Source organism: Lissotriton helveticus, chromosome 9 (genome assembly GCF_964261635.1).
Source record: "Lissotriton helveticus chromosome 9, aLisHel1.1, whole genome shotgun sequence".
Classification (NCBI taxonomy): domain Eukaryota; kingdom Metazoa; phylum Chordata; class Amphibia; order Caudata; family Salamandridae; genus Lissotriton; species Lissotriton helveticus.
The window spans coordinates 1172865088-1172887886 of NC_136070.1; the positions used below are offsets into that span (position 1 = coordinate 1172865088).

At 44.5% G+C, this 22799-nt stretch overlaps 1 protein-coding gene across 1 annotated transcript in view; it reads left to right on the top strand.

Moving 5' to 3' along the window:
• The window catches only part of LOC144783390 (inter-alpha-trypsin inhibitor heavy chain H3-like), a 584371-nt gene that overhangs the window by 349783 nt on the left and 211789 nt on the right, over positions 1-22799 (top strand). The window contains exon 16 of the mRNA XM_078662386.1: positions 6075-6174. Within this exon, the coding sequence (XP_078518512.1) occupies positions 6075-6174 (100 nt within the window). The remainder of the gene's footprint in view (positions 1-6074; positions 6175-22799) is intronic.

Here is a 22799-nt window from a genome sequence, read left to right on the forward strand (position 1 = left end):
GTTTATAAGACTAGGGTGCCCTGCGCTTTATTCCTCCCCTGATTGCATTAAGAGAGAGGACGTGAGCTGGACAAAAATTGCTCTTTTAAATATGTTTGTAATAGAAAGGGAGGAGCAGAAGTTGAAAAAACCCTTTGTAAAAGCTAACTATGTGTTAGTAACTTTTCCTGCACTTGAGCCCTACCTAAAATTGGTAGCTAGACCCTTCCATTGGTATCTCTTCACTAGATTTCGTTTTAATCTAATTAATTTAACATTGGGCTTTTTTCCGACATGGGGTAAACCAGAACATTCTAACCCCTGCAAGTGTGAACATTTTTCTGTACAAGGCACTTTACATTTTATTATGTTCTGCGAGCACTACTCAGAGATTAGGAAACACATTTTGTTGCCTATTTTGAGGGAGGCGGGATTCACACAGGTCAGGCCTGCCCTCTTTTATCTGCAAATGATAAGTAGTATCCGTGATATATTCCATGTTGCAAGTTTATTAGTGGTTGCGGTGCGGATTAAGACGAAGAGTTTATGTTCCCCGAATATCCCTGTCTGATTTTAATCATATTAGAGGATGAACATATGTATAACTTGATGATCTGTTCCCCTGTCTCAGATGAATTTAGATGCATTTTAAAGTTTTTAATGTTAAATATCTTTTGTATATTTGATATGAATTGTTAGTACCTGTGTCTTATTATGATTTTAAATAATCGAATAAAAGTGTTTTGACTGACTGACTGACTGAAGTCGGTCTTAGGGTGTTAGGTTTTAGATAATTATGTAAATTACATTTTAATGATGCTGGAAGTGTTCATTTTATTCTCATTATTTATAATTTGTATTTATCACTAGATTGTCCCTCTAGTAATAAATACTTTTAACGTAAAAGTGGCCATTCTTCATAGTACAGAGTATGTGATACTGTGAATAATCCCTTTATGGGATTATTACTTACCCTAAAGCAGTGCTTCTAAGTAAATTACTCATTGAATAGTGTTTTGCAGGCTACAATACTTGTCTTTCAGTTTCATTACTAGTGCATTGAACTAAGTTCACCTGTGGATGGGAAGGCACCCCGTGTAGTGTTACCCCAAAATCATAAGGTATGCGACAGTTGGTGACCAATGAGGGGTACGTATCTTGTCGATATGGCTTGAGTAGTTTACACTGATTACATACATTTGAAATATTTTGTGCCATTTTGGAGACGTCTGTAGTAACCATGGTTACATCCTAGTGGGAATAAGGCAGCCCCTTATTTTTTTGATTTGTCATGCTTGACTTTTAAAAGGGTATTCCCCATTTTGTGGGTTTTCTGATTCTTTGATTCCAATTTCATATTGAATCCATTCATCATGGCAACACCTATTGTTATAGGGACAAATTGCACTAAAGCAGTTCCTGAACGCCTCAAAGCTCAAGGTGTCAATGATAAGGGGAGCAGTTACTTTTGTAACTGCCTCACATCCAGCCTGTGCTTTTCAGACTTTTTACTCCTGGGTGGAGTTCAAACCTATTGATGCTTCATCAGGGCAGTCTCATGAATATAAGGTGGTAGATTCACCGGCGCATTACAGGGCATTTGGGAATTCCTTTAAATTTCCAAGAACACCAAAATTGGTTTGGTGGTTAATTGCCATACATGCAGAGACTTGTTCATTTGCAGCCTCTGAGCAATAATGGGCTATGTGGCCAGTCTTGGCTGGTTACACTCCAATTTCCTGCCCTGAAACTCTATCCCATGCAGAGGTAATAGGGGTATTAAATAACACAATAGCCTTATACAGAAGACTTGCGCAGTTTGTGCAATGTACTTTTAGCACCAGACCTTTTATCTCAGCAGGATCTGCTACTCCCATACAAATACATAACATTAGTCAAGATACCATTAATGCCATCATGAGAAAAGTGCCTGCGAAGCATTATGAAATGGCATTCTGGATTGCTTGCAAGACCAACCAGTTAGAAGCGATATATACGTACACTATCCACCAAAACAAACACAGCATACTGACTCTGTGTTCTTCTTGAGATGGTGACTCAGGTAGAGGAGTGTAACTCCTAGGTAAGCATCATAGCATGCATTTATACCAGTAAACATGGTACGCCTTCATTGTCGGTCATCCCTGATATACTTAGACAAATAGAAAACTAACACAGAGCTACCACAGCTCTGGATTTAGGAATGAAGTTAATAGGAAACGTATCTACAGTTTACTCTATCATTTTAATCAACAAAAAAGGAGATGCTTTGGTTCCAGCTTTATATCAGAGACCTGAAGAAGTTCTGGTTCAAGACCATGACTGAGAACTACCAAAGTGATTGTGGAAGTTTATACCTCTGTAGGTTGAGATACACTAGGTGCTTGTCTTGTTAAGAAGACACATTTAAATCCTAAAAATGATACAAAGGGTTCCAATAAGCAGTAATCTGCATTAGAAGGGGAGAAAAAACAAAGATAAAGGACTGACTGGGTCACCCATTTTTCAGGAATCCAGCCGGGTCAATTATAATTTAGGAGATGGTAAAAAAGTCTGAACAGTATCAGTATTCTGATAGCTGCTCTTCACGTTCTTTTCAGGACACTGAACGTAAAAGTACTAGAAGGGTGAGCCAATCCGAGTATTGAAGAAGAGTCAAGCAATCAATCAATCAGGTGGCTTATAGATTGCAACTACTCACCAATAAGGGTCTCAGGAGCTGGGGGGGAACTGTTGGTCCGTCGATAGAGCTGTGGTTCAGTCGTAGAGCAAGATCTACAAAGAAAAGAGGAGTACAGTAGGAAAAGTGAAGGCGGACATGAGACTGACATTTTAGTGTAAAGAAGTAAGAGAACAGATTGAACTCTAAACATTAGGTAAGAGGAAGAAAGTAGCAGGACTTTCCAAAGAACATGCAGATTCAACTGCAAGTTCTCTTGCCATGCAGGACTTGGGCAAGAGCATGTCTAGACAGTGCCACAGAAGTCATGATAGTACATCAGAAGCTTCAGAAGTTTCCGGATGCTTCATACAGATCGAAACTCCAGATCAACATTGAAATTCTCCTGATGGGGTTCCAACTTAAAAATTGAAGGGGACGTACCACATATTTTCAAAGCAGCCTTCTAGACCCAAGTTTATGACATCCTAGCAGAAGAAGACTGTCCTCCAGCCTTAATCAGGAAAACACCTGGGAGGAGAAAGTCATAAGGGTGGCCTTCTCTCCCATAGGTACCTGAACATATCAGGAAAATGTGTGCTAGTGAATGGGCCAAAAGACAAGCACAAGCCCTACACATAAATCATTTGGGTTGGGACAAACACTAATTCACATGTTATTCCTCTATGTAGTGAATCATGACCACAAGCTCAATAGCCCTTAAAACTAGAAGTAAAATGTGGTGTTGAAGCATTATTGGACCAATTGCAGTATCAAGGCATAATAGAACCTTGCCTCTCATCCATGAAAACACCCCTTTTTCCCGTTTGTAAATCGGACAGATCCTTTGGAATCATGTTAGACTATGGAAATTAAAAATTCACATCCATGAACATATGCAGTACAAAACACCTACAATACAGGTTTAATGATGAACCTGGTATGGAAAAATACAAAACAACCCTCAATATTTCTAATGGGGTATTCAGTCAAAATATACCACCAGAAAGTGAATATCTACCTACTTTTAGTTTTGACAGAGTGCAGTTTTTATTCTTACATTTGGCTATGGGCTATTAGAATAATCCTGGCTTATTTACAGCATGATTTATAGAGATCTTACAACCAGATACTGAGTTATTGTTGTACATTGACGATATCTACTTAACTAACGACGACTCCAATCTACACCTTACCAGGGCAGACACAGTAATGACAATGTTAACAAGGTTACTAAATTAATTTAAAAAATCGGCTATCTGATGGTGACCTACATTAAATGTGAAATATCCAGCCAGGGCACGGGACTAGCTCCAGATCTCCTCTTGAAGTGTGCTAACTTGCAGCCTCCCGACAAACTGAAAAAGTAAGAATACCTGTCGGGTTTTCTTAACTTTGGACATACTTATTTGCCTCAGTACGCAGAGAAAATGAAGTCTTTGTATGACCTGATTTCTCCCACTTTTTCTTCTAAACGGGGGCTGAGCTAACATACTGATAACTTACATGCTCTACAAGCAGACATGCTTGAGACTAAATATTTACAAACTAGGGACAACAAAAAAACAACCTAGTTATGAGAGTCATACTCAGTCACTGTGGTTACACCTATGTGACATACAAAGAAGGACAGACCTTACCCTTTGACTACAAGTCTCACTTGAATTCCCAGGCTGAAGTACAATTTGCTTCCATTGAAAAAACCCTAATGACTCTAAAAACAGCTTTTCTAAAAGTGCACCGTTGGTGCAGGGAAAACATGTCATTATTGTTTCTCCCATACCTGCACTACAGGGGGCCAGAAAAGCAAGAATTCCTAATGCTTGAGTGCTATGCACAAGGTGAGTAAAGTGGGCCTCTTATTTAAGTTCAGTGGCTGTAAGGTTTCAGTATGATCCCTCTGTCTGTACATAAGCTTTTCAGCAATATGAACAGGAAATTGTTCCGACTCCAGATATGTTTTTCTCAGAGCATAATTTTTACACGGATGGCTCTATCCACCCTGAGGTAGGAACCAAATGTGAGTACTCTGAAGCTTGTGCAGCAATGCACGGTGTAGTGAAAGATGGTGAGTTCATCCCACAACGCGCACACACACCAAACTCTTATGTGATAGTACTGCACAAAGTACAGAATTTCATGCTCTTCTACTTGCAATACAGAAGACTAACTCATCATTTCCCACACTCATTGTGTACGACTCTGCCTTCTGTGTGCAAGGTTACAATGGTGATTGAATTGATTCAAGGACTCAAAGGCAAAGCCCACAAAAATAAACAGCTTCGGGGAAAGGTATCTGTCTTACAAGACACGCTTCCCTTGGTCCATGTGAAGCACACATAGGGCCATCAGCACAGTGGTATTCACAGTAAAGGGAACTGTGCTGCTGACAGCACAGCAAAAGCTGCAACTCCAACTGCCCAAATAGTATTCTTAACTAGATCTCAAACGAAGATTGACACAGAAATTTTAACAGCCATAAATGCAACCAAGCAAGTTGGGAAACCTCCTGCAGGTTTTCCTCCCAGATACTGCCACACCCTTATTTCAGATAGCATTCCGGTAGGTACAATGCCAGAAGTGGGAGACAGAATATTACCTAATATTCTGTTCAGATTAGAATTAATGAAAAAAACAAATGCGGGAATAAATGCAACCGTAGCAATATAATAGCAACGCTATTGGTACCTAGTTTATTTAAAGAAACTAAGGACTATGTGAGACAGTGTGAAACTTGTCAGCAGACTAAACCCTCCACTGTCAAAAGACAATTGCCAACTTTACTCATGAGCTCAAATATCCCCTTGTGGGTGATTTATTTGGACCATATCAGTTACCTAAATTCAGCTAGCCTATATAAGTACATATTGGTGGCTATTGATTCATGCTCTTGATTACTATGGGTTTTGCCACACAGAAATGCAAATGCTTCAGTAGTCTTCAAAGATTTGCAGTGCCTTACTTAAAGTAGATAGTTAATTTTTTTCATTTAGCTAATGACCCTGCATTTGCCTCCAAGGCTTTTAGGGATTCAACGTTTGCTGTTGGAGTTTGTCTGCAATTCAGCACCCCATTCAAAGCTGAATTGAACTGCATTTTTGAGTTGACCATGACATGATTAACCCCTTCGATGCTCATGATGGAACGGTTCCGTCATGAGTGTCGGTTGGCCTGTGCTCATGACGGAACCGTTCCATCATGAGCCGGTAGGCTCATTAGAACCTTCAGCCCAGCACAAACATTTGCACCGCGCTGAAGGTGTTAAAGAAGCTTTGACTGCTAGTATGATAAGTTCAGGTCTTACTTGATACCATAATCTGTATCAGGTTCTGAGATCACTGAAAAACTTGTCTAGATGAGCACTAGGAGGAGCACTGCATATGAGGTTCCCTTCGGAATTCCCATGTATATACCTGGCTTAGATAATTGTGTAAAGGTGGCAGATGAAGACAAATTCTACAGAGTTTCCAAGAAGTCGGAGACAAACCACTCTGATGCCAACACCTGTGAAGAGAAGGTTATTACTGCTGCTGACGGTGGGTTCCCAAAGTTGGGGACCTTTTTTGAGAGAATATCCATGACAATCACGCTTTTGGACCATCCTACAGACCACCCATCACTGTTCTTGGGGAAAAGGTAACATAATTGTTATCCTGCCTCTGCTGCCTAGATCAAGAAGAAACAATCAGGTGTATATTCACCACATTAAAAAGCATTATGTGGCCATCCCTCTACAGCCAGATGCCGCAGACACCAAGAAAGATTCAGAGTAGTGCCTCTCAACAGCTCCCTACTCTGAATACCATACCCCAAAAAAACAGTAACATTTCTAGTGCAGGGATGATTGAACTTAACACTGTATACACTGTATACAATACAGAACACTGAGTGCAACAAACACAGTTGATGCTGCTGACAGTGGCTGCTGTCCAGCGTAATTCCATGGTCTCTAATGAAATTCCATATGATGCTACGCCATTTGAACTGGTCACTTTTTGAGCATCCTGAGGGACCAAAAATGCTAAAATTTTCAACCCCTTTCACAGTTACTCTTCGCCAAAGACTGCTTCACACTTGTCGATGTTTCTTGACAAATATATGATTCCTCCATTGTCATATGCCTGGATCACTCTGGAAAAGTGTCTTTCATCATGTGGTTGGCAATAATATTTGCCATTCTACTGCCACTCAACAAACATTTTGTCTGTGCAATAACAAATGCATCACATGTAGTTCGTGGACTACAGCCCCAGTCATCATCCTACAGAGCCTGAAGAGGTTTATATGCTGCAGACATATTATCCTGTGCCCAAGGACATAGCTTGGGAGAAATTTCAACATCTTATTATGGGACCCACAGGGACATTGTACTTGCCTTATGTGATAAAAATTTGAATGAATGATGTTAGAATACCAGGTTCACTTTCAGATGATTGGGACATTGAGGCTGTTAAAACAATAATGTTTGATTTGCAGGTGTATGGTACTTTGAATAGTGAGGATCCTTATTTGAATTCAGCAAACTACAAAGAAATGTATTGCTGTCATCACTATGCACAATATGTCATACATAGGACTAGTTATACTAGAGAAATACACAATTACACACAATGTGAACATTGTGAGGCTCTGCCTCCCAGGAGCAATTCTAATTTCTTGAAGAGATTCGCTTATTTTTAGAGTACTTACAGGTCACACTCTTCAATCTCCTGTTTCACACAGAAGCCCCAGCAGCTTCTGAAAAACCTAATCACTACCAACAACTTGATTTACTCCACTGAGTTTAGTCAAAACCTGGCTATTCGAGGATATGAGTATTGGAAAGCAAATGTTGAAAGGAAGAGATTTGGGGAACCAAGTTCTGGCAGATTTAAGGTAAATAAACCTTCTTTCGAGCCTATGCAATACCAAAAGAAATGATTTAAAAAAAAACAACTATCCAGCAGGCTATGGTCAGAGATTAGGAACAATGAAGGTTTTAAAGAAACCTTCTATCCCATAAGTCAATCAGACTATGTTAAATAATTGGCAATTGTCAATTAGGGTTGAGCATAGCTCACCGTGTTGTAGTACATGTGATTACACCCAGTTATATAAAAACTCTGTGAAATTCCGCAGAGTTCCTCCTTCCTGGAGTCACTTGTAGAAAATGCTTCTGAGGAGCCAAAATGTGTGAACATGGTTGAACACTAGTGTGAAGCCGTTGTTTATAGCTTTTGACTTTGTGCATTGCCTCCAAACATTTTTGTCTTGAATAAATCATCCGCTGGGCAAGGAGGGGTGTGAAGCTAGACTGTCAGAGACTTGCTGTCCTCATGGGGCCAGAAGCACCCAAAGAAATGATGCACACGTGGTTGTACTGGCACTCTTATGAAGTCTGGTCACTGCACATGCACTGGTTTTTCCACCAGCAGAGAATTCTGCGTCTTAAAGCACCAAGTGGTTTTCTTTTAATGACACACGAGGTGTATTTTTGGAAACAACAGTCTTGCAGGTTTTGTTCAATTCAATGATGTTGCCTCACATATCTGCTACAGTCCCCACACCACTCTTTAGTGCACACTGAGCGCCTGCATGATACATTTAAACTGTATGGAGGTGAACGCGCCAGTAAACTCCACTCTGCTGGTGGTTGGCAGTGTATTTTTGCAGAACTATGCACTCTAAACGAAGCGTGGCGTTGGCAAGCTCCCGGAACTCTGCCAGCAGAGCGGAGTTTGCCGCCCACCTTTATTTTCAATGAATATGCCTGAATCAGATCGAAACTATATGATGCAGACTGAAACCTCTAATTCAACAGAATTTCCTGTTGAAGGTTTGGCCTTATGGCCTTATAATTCTAAAACATGTGTGCAGTGTTTCCTTTCCAACACTCCTAGATCCCAACTTAATCTCTCTGATCCACATTACACTAAACAAACACCTGTAGTGGCCACTACATACGGTGTAGCCAAGTTATGCCAACTATGACTGGGGCACTGTATTCTCCCAGCCATGAAGAAACAATTCTTCTCCATTAATGAAAAGATGGATTTGTTTTAACTTTCTTCTTTGGCTACGTATTCAAAGAAACAAAAGATTTGTTGCCACAGCAGTATATGCCATCTACAATGAATTGAATGAATATTCTGACAAAGAAGCTGCAGAAAGAATTAGACAAATAGATAACAAAAACAAGCAAACAGTTTTTAAAGCTATTGAAAATGGAATGCACAAACTTTCTAAAAGAGTTTAGTTGCTAAATTGTCTTATACCTCATGAAATGAGATCTGAAATTGTTACAAAGCTGGCAGGCTCAGTTAAGAATGATTATACAATTAAATTGGTCTTTACAAACACTTAGATCAGGTTTCGTGCCTTTTCTACTTCTTAATGCTACAGCCTTATTTGAATCATGTAATTTGACACTGACACAATAAACAATGGCAAAGAAAGACTCAACATATACCCTACTAAGTATAGATTAAGTTGAAGATGAACCATTTATAGTCAGTGACACAGCGGCCATTACCTGATTAATCCATGGTATTATTTATTTACCCATAACAACCTTTCATTTTCGTTACTGTCAAAAATATAATTTGTATTTGTATTTGTAGACATACTTATAGAGCGCGACTGTCACCCAAAGGGTATCCTGGCGCTTTGACCACAAGCATTCCTACAGATGTTAATTACACTGCCCTCGGGAAAAGATACGTTTTAAGATCCTTTTTAAAAGACGAGAGATCCTGCTTGCACCTTAGGGCCAGAGGTAGGGAGTTCCAGAGCTGAATGAGCGGCCTCCCATCCTCACCCTTTTTATCTTGGGAACTGTCACCAAAAAAGCCGAGGAGGATCTCAAAAGTCTGGCAGCAGAACACCAGGAAAAAAGATCTCGCAGCACCACTGGGCCCAGCCCATGCAAGGCTCTAAAGACCAAGCAAGCAGATTTGAAACAGATCCGTTTTTGAACCGGTAGCCAGTGTAAGTCCGAAAGGGCAAGAGAAGATGAAGCAGACCATGGCCGCGAGAGCGCCAGTTAAGCTGCCATATTCTGTACCCGCTGTAGCTTCATAATTAGGGTACTGGGGGCCCCCAGAAGCAGTGCGTTACAGTAGTCTAATCTACTGAGGATGATACTACGCACCGCTTCCGTCCTCGCTGAATGAGGGATTAGTGGAAGAATCTTCCGCAGCATACGTAACAGCAGCATGCAGGTCGCCGTGGTTTTGTTCACGAAGGCGTCCAGCTGGAGACTAGGCCCGAGCAGGACACCTAGGTTACGGACAGAATCTGCCGCTGCAACAGTGCCTAAGGTAGAAGAAGGCCAGAGCCCCTCTGGCAGAGGACGAGGCGTTCGGTCTACCGAGCAATAAAGAACTTCAGTCTTTGCCCCATTAAACTGTAACGAGTTCTGACGCAGCCAGTCCGCAGCTGCGGCCATGCATTGGTGAAAGGATTCCAGGGAGACCGCATCCCTGCCCTCGATGGAAAAAATAAGTTGAGTGTCATCGGCGTAATTGATGACAGACATACCAAATGACTTGATCAAACTTATTAGAGGGCGAATATATAAATTAAAAAGGATCGGGCTGATTGCAGAGCCCAGCGGCACTCCCTGTTTTACATCTCTCACCGCCGAACGAAACGGCGGCACGGCCACAGATTGCTGCCTGTTACAGAGGTATGATGCCAGCCAGTCATGTAAATGTAAATGTATGAAACTTATATAGCGCAGGACTTACCCTGGGGCATCTCCGCGCTTGCTTAGGGAACCCGTCCTGGTATTCCCCTGTGAGAAACCCCGGCAGGGTATCCACAAGGTGAAAGCCAGGCATCCCGCCGCGAGGGGCCGATGTGGAGATTAAGCAAGCTATTGCCCAGAGTCGCAGAGTGTGACCCCGTGAGTCGAGTAGGCACCGGAGCGAGAATTGTCGAGACCGTGGAATTTATGAGCCCGAGACCCGCCGAGGCGGGGAATCGAACCCTGGTCCACGGTCGATCTCAGATTCCGGGTCTGCCGCCTCTAACCACTGAGCCACACTTCTCCACTCCAAGGCTAAGCCGGTTACCCCGGACTCCCGGAGCCTGCCTAGTAGAACCGTATGGTCAACCGTGTCGAACGCGGCCGACATGTCAAGCAGCACCAAAAACGCTGCTCCTCCCATGTCGACACGCGAACGCAGGTCGTCCAAAACGGCCACCAAAGCAGACTCCGTACCGTGGGCCGGCCTGAAGCCAAATTGGGCCACGTCCAAGAGGTCGTTAGATTCAAGGAAGCTGGACAGGACCCTAGTGACCAATTTCTCTAAGATTTTTACTGAGAAAGGCAGGAGTGAAATAGGCCTATAATTGGTCGGGCATAAAGGGTCCAAGGTGACCTTTTTTAGCAGTGGGGTAATCACTGCCAGTTTCCAGCTATCCGGGACCATGGCCGTGGTCAGTGACTGGCAGCAGATGGAATGGAGCGGAGGAAAGTGCTCTGCCTGGAACACCTTCCAGAACTTGTGTGGCAAGGGGTCTAACGGGGAACCAGATGACACGCCATTCGCCAGCAGACAGAATTCCTCCAGGGAAGGAGTGGGAAAGCAGGTCAGCCGAGGTTGTACTGCTTCCTCCACCGTCACCTCCCGAGCTGCTCCGCTGACTAATTCCAAGGAGCAAGAATCAGGATGGCTAAGTAGGTTGGGGGCCGAAAGTCCAGTCAAGATGGTATTGATTTTTTCCTCAAAAGCCGAGGCTAATGAGTCGCATAGTTCCTGTGAGGCCGGGATGGCAGATGTAGCACAGGCTGGGTTGGAGAGATTTTTAACCAACTTAAACAAGGTTTGCGACTTGTTAACTGCTTTAGTCAGTGTGGCCTCAAGAAACTTAGCTTTAGCCAACCTAATCTGAATCTTGTACTCCTGCAGTTTTTTTTTATAAAGCAGTCTATCTGTTTCTGAATAGTGTCTTCTCCAGACCCGCTCCGCCTGTCTATTGGTTGGTACAAAACAATCCATAATTCATCACTGTACCATTCATGGAAATTCCCTTTTATCCACTTCTGTTTAAATGAAAAGGAGGATGACCCTGTGTATGTCAGTACAGCACATTACAGAAATTCTCTTGGACAATCTCGTCTGTGTGACACCATATCTTTGCATGGAATGTTTAGTGCTTTGATGCAGGGTTAAGTTGTATCTTATCTGTTTTCCTCATTGCATTTAATTCTACACATCATGAACTGTTAAATAACAGCGCTGATTTATTTTTAACAAATGTTACATGCTGTGGGTGGAACCTGTCCAGCCATACCTGATAACAGTGTTATGGAGGGAGACACCTAGAATGTTATTAGGAACATCTCTTTGCCTAGTATAAGTATATAATCTATGCCTTTTGGAAGACTTGAACAAACTATTGTCTGTTCTCTTACAAAAAGAAGTTCCTTTGACTTCAGCGGTCGAAGTTTATAATCTGCAAACAGCAAGAACTGCTTCATAAATTCAGTCACCATTACACACACAGGGCCCGATTCACAGAACTAAGACAAAATCCTAAACTTACTACAATTTTGGTATTCACAGAAGGCACTTACTCATTTTGGTATTCACAGAAGGCATTTACTCATTTCGGTATTCACAGAAGTTAGGACTCCTAACTTTAGGACTCCTAAATGCCTTCTGTGAATACTGAAAGTCCTTCTGTGAATCACCGCCCGTGATCCTCAGGCCCTGATGACACCGGCACAACTAGGCGCACCTTAGGCTGGCAGCCTGCGCTGATCTGTGGCCTACCCCCAGGCGGTGTCCCACATCTTACTCTTGTCTCTGCCCGGAGTGGCTTTCGCCTGACCCCCACCAGTGGACACTACCCCTGGATAGCACACATGCCAGACGGGACGCACTAGTTGGGTCTCACAATCAGTTGGGCCTCTGCCAGCAAGCTCCATGAAGAAGTGGATGCTAGACCTGGGCGGTAAATTCCGTTCCGCTCACGGACTTTGGCTAATTTTGCGTTCCTCGGAGAATGCGAAATTGCCCAAAATTCTGTGTTCTGATCCTCCGCAATTTTTTTTGCTTGTTTGCATTCTCAAAGTGCGTGTTCACGAGATATTTCCCCCCGAGCACGCAAACATCGATTGCGAACAGTAAAAAAGCATCGCGAACAAGCAATTCCACGTGTTCGCGGAATTTCTGCATGTTCGCGGAGATTTTTTGCTGTGATTACGCAAATTCTGCCCACCCCAATGGCCCACAGCCAGGTTGGCAGCAGATGGCCCCAGGGTGCAGAGTGATGAGGGGGCACCTACTGGTTGCTGTTACTGTGCCCCCCTTACTTCTTTAATCAACCAATAAGATTCTCCCCCTATTCCTGTCAAACTGATGGTTTGTGGATCTCTGCTGCCTGTGTTGCCCCCACACCCTGGTCTGTCCCTCTCTTCCCCTGACTCGCTCTCACCACCCACTCTTGTCCCCGCACAATCACTGCCACCCTAATGGGACCCCAGACTCCACATGACTGCACCCGCACTACTCTCCCTTCAACCTTTGCACGTTCTTTTCTGGAACGTCCAAGGCTTCACACACTTTTAATAAGAAAAAGGTGCTCTTGTACCTGCAGGCCAAAAGACCGGATGTGTCTCTCCTACAGGACACCTGGACGACCTAGAAGCCAACAAATTGCGTTGCGACTGGGTAGGTAGAGTAATACTCTAACCCTGGGCGTAGTGGACGTAGCGGGGCTATGCCGAGGTCCACGGAGTTGCGAACATGGAACTCCATGGAACTCCGCTCCGCTATACCACCGGCCTCCGCCCACGCATGCGCATTTCTTGCAAGAAATGCACATGTGCAGGCGCATTTTTCTCAAGGATTACCCAGATAGCGAGTAAGAGGAGGAGGGCAGCCCAGGGATTCCGCAGTACAGGTACATGTTTTAAAGTTTTAAGTAATGTAAAATTACTTGTTAATATAGGGGGGGTGAAGGTGGGGGCTGTCCAACTCCGCTCTGCTGCAGAGTGTGGGGAGAATTGCCTTCTCCGCAGAAAGCGGTGAGGGCAAATCACTGCACACTCCATGGGCGGATCGGAAGTCTCTGCCCGGGCTTATAATACACAGCAGCACTTCAACGCTATCCACCACCACAAATAGTCCACAGCTTACATGTGGAGTAGCGCTACTTCTCTGCAAATTGTTGCCTGCCATGGTTGTGAAGACATGGTCCAATCTAGGTAGCAGATATGTGATTGCAGAGCTGACGATGGGGGATAGGTCTTTGTGTGTGGGTTCGGTGTATGCACCGACGGGGTACAAACTCGATTTCCTCCTTTAGCGAAATCGCCTTCTTGTGGAGATCAGCGCATCTAAGTACAGCATCGGTGAGGACTGGAACCTTGCTTGCGATGCGGTACTAGATTGGACAGGTCCCCTAGACCTGGGATAGAGCCTTATTGGCGGATATTACCTTTGACCACGGCCTTGTTGATCACTGGCGTCTCTTCCACCCAATGGATGAGGAGTATACCTTTTGGTCCATGGTGAATGGCAAAAAATCCAGATTAAACTACGTTCTCTTCTCCCACTTGGCAGTGGCACTCTATTGGGAATCCTGTATACTAGAAACTGCCATGTCTGGCCACTCCCCGGTTCTACTGTCTTTAGATGTGGGCCTGGCCTCCCCGGGCCACAAAACATAAAGCCTGAACGTACAAAGATACTGCTCTCCCCAGGGCAAGGGCCAACTACGGGCCCATGTCTCTGCATACATGGCGGACAACAAGCACTCCATAGACTCCCATAGAGTGCTCTGGGTGGCCTTGAAGGCAACCATCTGTGGCCAATGAATGAGGGACACCACAGTGGCCAATAAGCAGGCTTCTATTCGTAGGCAGAAGTGGAGGCACAGATCACCACCCTCAACCACCTCAACTCCACCACCCCACTGTGCCCAATCAATGTCACCTGGAGCAGGCCCATATTGCCCTGAACAATCTCTACACCTCTAAGGCAGAGTATGTCGTTCAGCGCATGAAAGGGAGACACCGGGAACAGGGGGAGAAGGCAGGCCACCTGCTAGCTGTCCAGCTGCAGCAAAGGGAGGCTGCCATGGCCATTCTGTCTATCCACTCGATGGGCGGGGATGATACTCACTGAACCACAGGCCATTGTTAATGAGTTTGCATCATTTTATTGCACACTCTACACCCTGGAGGTACCGGCAAGTGTACATCGAATCACGACATTCCTTGAGAAGGTCGACCTCCCGCATTTAATTTGACAAGGGCCCAGAGCTTCTAGCAGGGGACATTGGTAAGGAGGAGATTGTGGTAGTCATATCCAAACTACCCTACCACACAAACCTGGAAGAGAACAGTTTCCGAATTCTACCAATGGTCAGGGGAGGAGGTAATCAACCCCTTTCATGCCGCCTTCCAAGAGGCAGAGTCAACAGCCTCTTTGGGAACCCTTTCTAATAGGATGGTGATCATGGTTCATTGCTGTCTGTTTGGTACCAGTTTATCTCTAAGGTACGGTTGCTACATGGCTGCCTGACATGCAGGTCAACTGCGGAGGGTTCATCTCCAACCCCTTCCACATCTGGATGGGGCACACACCAAGGCTTCCTGCTCTCTCCACTCCTATTCTTACTAGCAATGGAACCCTTGGCCTCTATCATTCGCCACTCACTGCTCATAGCCAGCATACCCATCAGGGGAGGCATCTCCAAAGTATACCTGTATGCTGCCGATATCCTGCTCAGCCTACGAGATCTCAGCAACTCCCTTCCAGCAATACTGGAAGTTATAGACATCTTTGTGGCACTGTCTGGTTACCAGGTAAACTGGGACAAGAGTGAGGCCCTCCCACTGTAACCTGCACCACAAAGGCGGCAATCACGGATACCCCTTCCACTGGAAAACTTATCGGTTTAAGTACCTGGGGATCTTGGTCAACAAGGGCCTAACCGAGATGTTCATGGATAACCTGACTCCCTTCATTAGGTAGATGAAATGGGACTTTGATAAATGGTGCCTGCGTGTTTCTCTACATGCGGTAGGGCACATGCAGTGCAGATGGTCATGCTGTCGCACTTTACCTATACGCTCGGCATGCTCCCCGTAACGGTGCCCCTCGCCATGCTCCATCTCATAGACTCCCAGATCCAAGCCTTCGTGTGGGGATTCATCTGAATGCGACTAGATACAGGCAATCTTATGGCGTGTTGCTCCTGTGGTGGTTTGAGCTTACTATTGGTGGAACACTACTCTCTGGCCCTACATCTTTCTCAACTCACCTACTTTTTACCGGGCCCTCCACGATGAGTTCAAACTGAACGATTGCTCCTCGCTTGTGACAATGGAAATGACCTTCTCTATGGGGTCTATGCCCTACAACTGTCACACTTACACTCAGGCCACATCCAAAAGTCTGGCACTGTGCCCACAGCCTCTTCAGAGTGGATCATCGACAACATAACAGGACACCACTGTGGGGCAATGACAGCCTCCGCATTGACTGCCGGGCCCTTCAGTGGCCATGCTGGGTGGAAGACGGCATACACACCTTGGACCAGGTACTAATGGACAGTGACCTGAAACCTTGCAACCATTTGAAGAAGGAATTTGGCGTCTACCCATGATTGGCCTGGAGGTACCTACAAGTGTAACACTGCCTGCGCTGTTGCCTGGGTCCCGCCCTTGGCACTTACAACCCTTGCCGGAGGTTGAATACTGTTCATGTGGGGCCGGCACAAGGGTATGAGATTGGGGCTGTACAGAACACTCACAAACCACCTCTTCTCACAACCCCTCCCCCGCAGCCTCCACACCAAGTGACCGGACCGCCTTCAGGTTATCATTGAGGAAGAGGACTGACATGAATTTCTGGAAGCCCTGGACAGAGGTGCCAGTGAATCCTGATAAAAATTCTGCCTGTTCAAGACGCTTCAAGAGTGGTATTGAACGCAACAAAAGCTGGCCTTTTACCCCGCTTGAACTGCTGGAGGTATTCGGCTGCCCAAGATGACCTCTCCCATATCCTATGTGATTGCCCTTCATGCCAGTCCTTTTGGGCTTACGTAAGGTACACCCTGGGGGCATCCATGCCTCTCCAGCTCCCCTTTACTCCCTCCGTTATCCTCCTACACAATCTCAGAGGCGCCCCTGACTTGCCGACCACAGTGCCGCCTCCTGCATGCAGCACTGTCCACAGCCAGTTCTGCATCCTCCGTCAGTGGCGTTCACATGCACCTCCTTCTCAGAAAAGCTGGATGGTGACAATAATACAGATGGCGTCCCATGAACACGTCATCTATGGCATGCAGGATCAGGTGAAGGGGCTGACATGGGCGCCCTTCTTCCAAGATGCTCCCTAAGGTTGATCCTACCAACACTGACTGCCATCCCTGACAGGTGCAGAGGGCAATCTGACCCGACACAGTTGCATAGGCCCCTCCCTTCTTCCCTGCCTCCAAAGGTTAGGATTCCCGCATCCACACCAGTCACAGCCTCCCTCACTTACCCGTCACCTTTCTCCCCTCCTTACCTCCCTGGGCTGTTCTCACCTCCCTCCCTCTTTCTCCCTCTCCTCCATCCCTACACCTCTGCCTTCCCCTCAACTCCCCCGCTGGGCACGCTGATGTGCAGATCCTCCCCACTCAGCATGGATCCCCGACAAGGTACACATGCCTCTTTCTCAAGAACACTGTAGGCACCAACAAACTGGTAGCCTAGGACCCCCTCTCCCCCCAGCCCCGAGGTCAGCTCCCTTACCCTCAATGCAGCATTTTCTTCCTGGTTTGGGGCTTGCGGTCCACCACACCTTATGGCATAGCCGAGGACCTTCCCCCTCCATGGACTGCCTGCTCCTCCCCCCACCGGCCCCATGCAGAGACCCCCAGACACCAACTCATTGCTCCCTCCCCCCCTCTCCAGAGACATCATGGCACACAGGTCTCAATGCTGATTGTAATGTGAGAAATGCCTATGCCCACTGCACTGCAACCATTGCCCGGGGTCGGGCACACAGCGATAGGATGAAAGATCGGATGCTCTGTCTCCACTTCTGACCTGAGCCCTCACCCTTGCACTCATGTTTCTCCCCCTCCTGCCTCCCCATCCCGCCCTTCTTCCCTAAACCTCCCCACCCCTCCCCATTTGTTTGTTACTGTGCTGTTCAATCTTTATTACTGTTGCAATTATTGCATTGTTCGCTTTTAATTCAATAAAAAATATGACACAAAAAAGAAGCAATGTGTAAAGCATTAATACAACACTTAAAACAGTAAAAATAGTGAAAGCACCATACAAATAGATAACACACTTATTAGAATAGTAGAGCTTAATTTGATGGACAAAACAAAACCAAAATAACAAACATCCAAATAAGCAGAACCGGAGTTATGAATTTCTAAAGAAAATATCGGAATATAGTGCTTAAAAGCATGAAACACCAACCGGGGCAATGTGATTGCACTTCACAGAGACAAATCCATAATTTCAGGCCGACCAGAATGGAATGCGAGTCAGATACTGGGACCAACCTTGTTCTGCAAAGCACCTAAAATGTGTCAACGACGGAGCTGCGATGAGACAAGCAAAGAGGCGATGCATCACACCACAGGTTTGTGGGCGATGCATCATCAAGCCTCGCAAGACGAGCATGCATTGGGAATGGAGATGACGTGCTGCGCAGAAATCAAAATAATGTACTCTATGTTTGCGATGCATCGTTGTCAGAGATGTGCTGGTTCTGAGGGGTGCAATATCATCGATGCATGGATTTTCACTGAAGCAGCATTTTATATCCACATCCAGGGATTCAGCACTAGATTGGCAGCATATGGCAGGCCAAGACGCTTAGATCAATCAATCAACCAATCAATCAAGTAATTTGTAAAGCGCACTACATACCCGTGAGGGTTTCAAGGCGCTGGGGGGGGGATCTGCCTCCAGAAGTAGTTCTACGGATGCGCGGGACCGTGGCCAGGGCGTGGTCAGCAGAGCGGAGTTTCCTGTTGGGTACGTAGAAGGAGAGCCGATTGTTGAGATAGGCTGGGAGCCAAAATAGAGGAACTTCCCACCCACACGCATTTGTCAGCCGCGAAGGATTCTGCAGTTAATTGCGTTTACCTTTTATGGTACTTGTGGAGTGCCTTGTGTGCGTGGATCAGGAGCTTGAAGGAGATTCTCCTGTCGACGGGGAGCCAGTGCAGGTTCCTCAGGTGGGGGGTGATGTGGTCGCAGCGCTGGACATCGAGGATCAGGCGTGCAGAGGCGTTCTGGATTCTCTGCAATCTGTTGATGAGCTTGGACAAGGCTCCGGCGTGAGGGCCTTTCCGTAGTCGAGTCTGCTGCTGACTAGGGCCTGGGTGACTGTTTTCTTTGAGGTTGTCGGGATCCATCTGTAGATCTTGCGGAGCATGCGGAGGGTGTTGAAGCAGGTGGAGGAGACTTGTTTGGTCCTGGTGAGTTTCGAGTCGAGGATGACTCCCAGGTTGCATGCGTGGCAGAGTCTAGATACTGTAGGTGGATGATTGAAAGTCTTTGTTGTCTCTGAGACTTCAAACAAGCGAGGCGGTCCTGCAAGTTCTTGGAGTCACTTTGGTTCTGGATTGGAGAGAGGCTAGTATCATCCTTCTCATTCCCAGGGAAGGAGTACAACAGAGTGCCAGTCCTTTCAGCATCACTGCAGTCCCTCCTCTTCCTGGTAGAATATTCTTAGGTACAGAAGTGTTCTAAAATGGTGGTGTCTGAGTTAAAGTACTTATATAAAGTTGTGCCTTTGAAGTAGGGGAAACTTCAAAGAGGCTTTTGGAGTGTACAGAGTCCCTGCCATTCCTGCCATGGCTCCAGACTCACTACAGGAGGTATGCAGCCCTTTGTGTGGGGACAAGATAGAGCCTATTCAGGTGTAAGTGTCAGCTGGCCCATCAGTCACATCTAAGATCCCTTTGTGAGTGGCTGTCTAGAGAGAATGCAAAAAACAAAACTGTCACCCATCCCAGATGTGTATTCAGAGACAGGCAGAAGGCTCCTATGGTTAAGGAAAGAATGTGCCAAATTTCTGAAAGTGGCATTTTCAGAATTACAAATAAAATCTAACTTCACCACAAGTTGCAGTTTTAAATTGTGATTCCAGAGACACCAAACGTGGGGTCCTATCTTTTTCCAATTGGGAATTACACTTATAAAATATAATACGGTAATCCCAATGTTATCTTATGGGAGAGATAGGCATTTCAGTACTGACAAATGAGTTTAAGAGACATGTCCTACTTTTTAAATACATTGGACTCTGCTCTTGGGCTGACCAGAGCCTACTTTAGGGGTCACCTCTATGTTTTAAAAAGGAAGTTTGGGCTTGGCAAGAGGTTGACTTGACAGCTCAAACCTGCAGAAGACAAATGCTCAGCAATGGCAGGCATGAGACATGTTTAAAGGGCTACTTGTGGATGGCACAATCAGTGATGCAGTCCCTCTAGTGGCATTTAATTTACAGGCCCTGGTCAAATGAAACACACTTTACTAGGGACTAATAAGTGAATTAAATATGGCAATTGTGGATAGGCCAATGTTATCATGTTTTGGGCAAAGCGCATATGCACTTCAGCACTGGTTATCATTGGTATAGTGCCCAGAGTCCTAAGGCCAGCAAAAACAAAGTCACCAAAAATTAGAGGTCTGAAGACAAAAAGTCAGGGGAATACACACCACGGATGACAGGTCTAACACCGATAATGCCAAGAGCGACTGACTGCTACCTTAGTGGGTGTTTGGCTTTCATGAGGAACACTGTTATACAAAGCCTTTGCTTTCAACAAGGTATGCAGTTAGTCTCTTCTCCCTGAGTATCTCTCGATTGCAAGTTGCTCTTCCTTTCAGGCTCTTATAGTATAGCGCATAGAGGTAGGCATTAGGGTGTTAGGTTTCACATAATATTTTAAATTACATTTTGATAATGCTGGAAATGTTCATTTTATTCTTGTTACTTATAACTTGTCTTATTGCTCTTTTTTTGATATTCTGTGCAGTTGCTTTTTAGTACTGAGAAATAGATTATCCCTGTGGTAACAAATAATTTTAACGTTAAAGTATTCATTCTTCTTAGTCCAATGTGTGCGATACTGGGAATAATGAAATAAGGGTTCTTGTTGTGTCAACGATGCCCCTGATCCCTTTATGGGATTGGTAGAAACCCAAAAGCAATGCTTCTATGTAAATGACTCTTTGAATAGTGTTTTGCAGGGCTCCAATAAATTCTTTCACATTCACCGCTGGTGCTTTGGTCCAAGTTCACCCATGTCATCTGTTGGTGGGAAGTCACCTGTTGTAGAGTTGCACCAAAGTTGTAACTCATGCTACAATCCCCACACAGTCACAGTCCTCAACATCTCTCCCCTGATTTACTCCCTTGATTTCTACTACACTATAAAACCTTGGGCCTTATTTGGTATTTGGTGGATGTATGACATCTATCAAAAATAACAGATGCCCCATTTAGCCTACTTAGAGAATTTAGAGGCACTGAATACTCGAAATGGAGCTGAAGAGATATCCACCAACTTTTTTATGAAACTTCTGATTCTTAAATGTTCTGATAAACGTCCTTTGTTGTTGATTCCCCTTCATTCTGTCCTGCAATTATTATATAAACATCTGTGCCCAATTTTCCCAGGCACATCCTCTTAATATCACTAGCTCCACAGTCACCTAACATAGCCCACCTTCCAAACTATTCTGCTCTACACTATCTCCAGGCCCATAGTTCCCCAGCACAACCAATACTTCATAACCCCTCCGACCTATCAGTTAATTCATTTACTCCTGTCTCTAACAACACCCCACCCCAGTTCACCAGACCATCAGTGCCTTACTCTTCCTCTCTAATAATCTCTGCCTCGCTAGCACACTTTTACTACTTGGAATTTTGAAAAGTTCTGCTAACTACTTTTTTTGTGGACTTAGACTCCTCTTGGGTGAAAGTTCTCATGGAAGTGGAAAATGCAGCTGGTTTCATTTTGTAGGGAACCAGGGTAGGGATCCAAAGGATCATCAGAACTGGGACGACGACCGATGGAAGATTACGCAACAGAATATGGCCCCAACAAGTTAAAAAAAAATCTTCCAGAGAGGCAAATGTCCTGAGAGCACAGCCTATTCACCAGTAGGAGGGTAAATGTTCATATAAGGTCAGGGTGAAGGTAAATAAAGACAGCTTTGGGTGGATCTTCTCAAATTGTGTATTTTTATGATGAAAACTAAAAATGGTTTGCTCCATCAAGATAAGATCAATGACTTACACAAAACAGCAGTGACTGGCAGGCCTTCAAAGGAAAAGATGAAAATTACACTGAGAAATGGGTAGTGTGTGCAAAGGTTTCCAATCAAAAATGGGAGATTGATCACTTTTAATTTTTGTTAGAATACATTACTGGATCTTTGGTATAGAAGCTATTCAAGAGTTACACAATCATTTCAATTATTTCTTATGTATTTGTTTATTTATTTATGTAATCATTAATAAAACATAAACCATTGTCCACTTGACACAGTAGAGAAAAAGAGACAACACTGCACAAACATGTAAGAAGGCTAAGACCCAATAATACTGAGAAAAAAAAGAAGAAAATTAACTGAAATACCAGAAATCTCAATTTTAGAGACACAAATATTAAGATCCCAGAATATAAAATATCTCTAGCCAAACAGCAAGGTTTTGAGTCTTTTCCTGAACGGTAGATATTCAGTAGTATGTTTTAATTTAATTAGATAATGTGGAAGACAGTTCCAAAATTCAGGACCCACATCTCCCAGTGCTCTAACTCTAGTTTTTCTGTTTATGAAATCAAGAAATTCTGAAATATTTGGAGTCAATAGACCTTACAGTTTTATTCAGATATACTTAAAAAAATTACTTGCTAGTGGAGACTTTCCTAGATCACAGAAAGTCCTGCGATTAGGCTCAGACTATTTAATATAATCATCTGCTTGATAGAGGTCAGTGAAGACCTTTTCTAGCTCCAGAAACACTTTATTTCCCATTCATACTGAATACAATATTCAACGCATAATTTTGTATAGATTGGAGAGGTTCATAATAGTTACAGACATTTAGTAGATTACAATATTCTAGCCTAGGCAGAATGCAAACTCATTATTCAACTATGGAATTTGTGTGGGGGAAAAAACATAAAG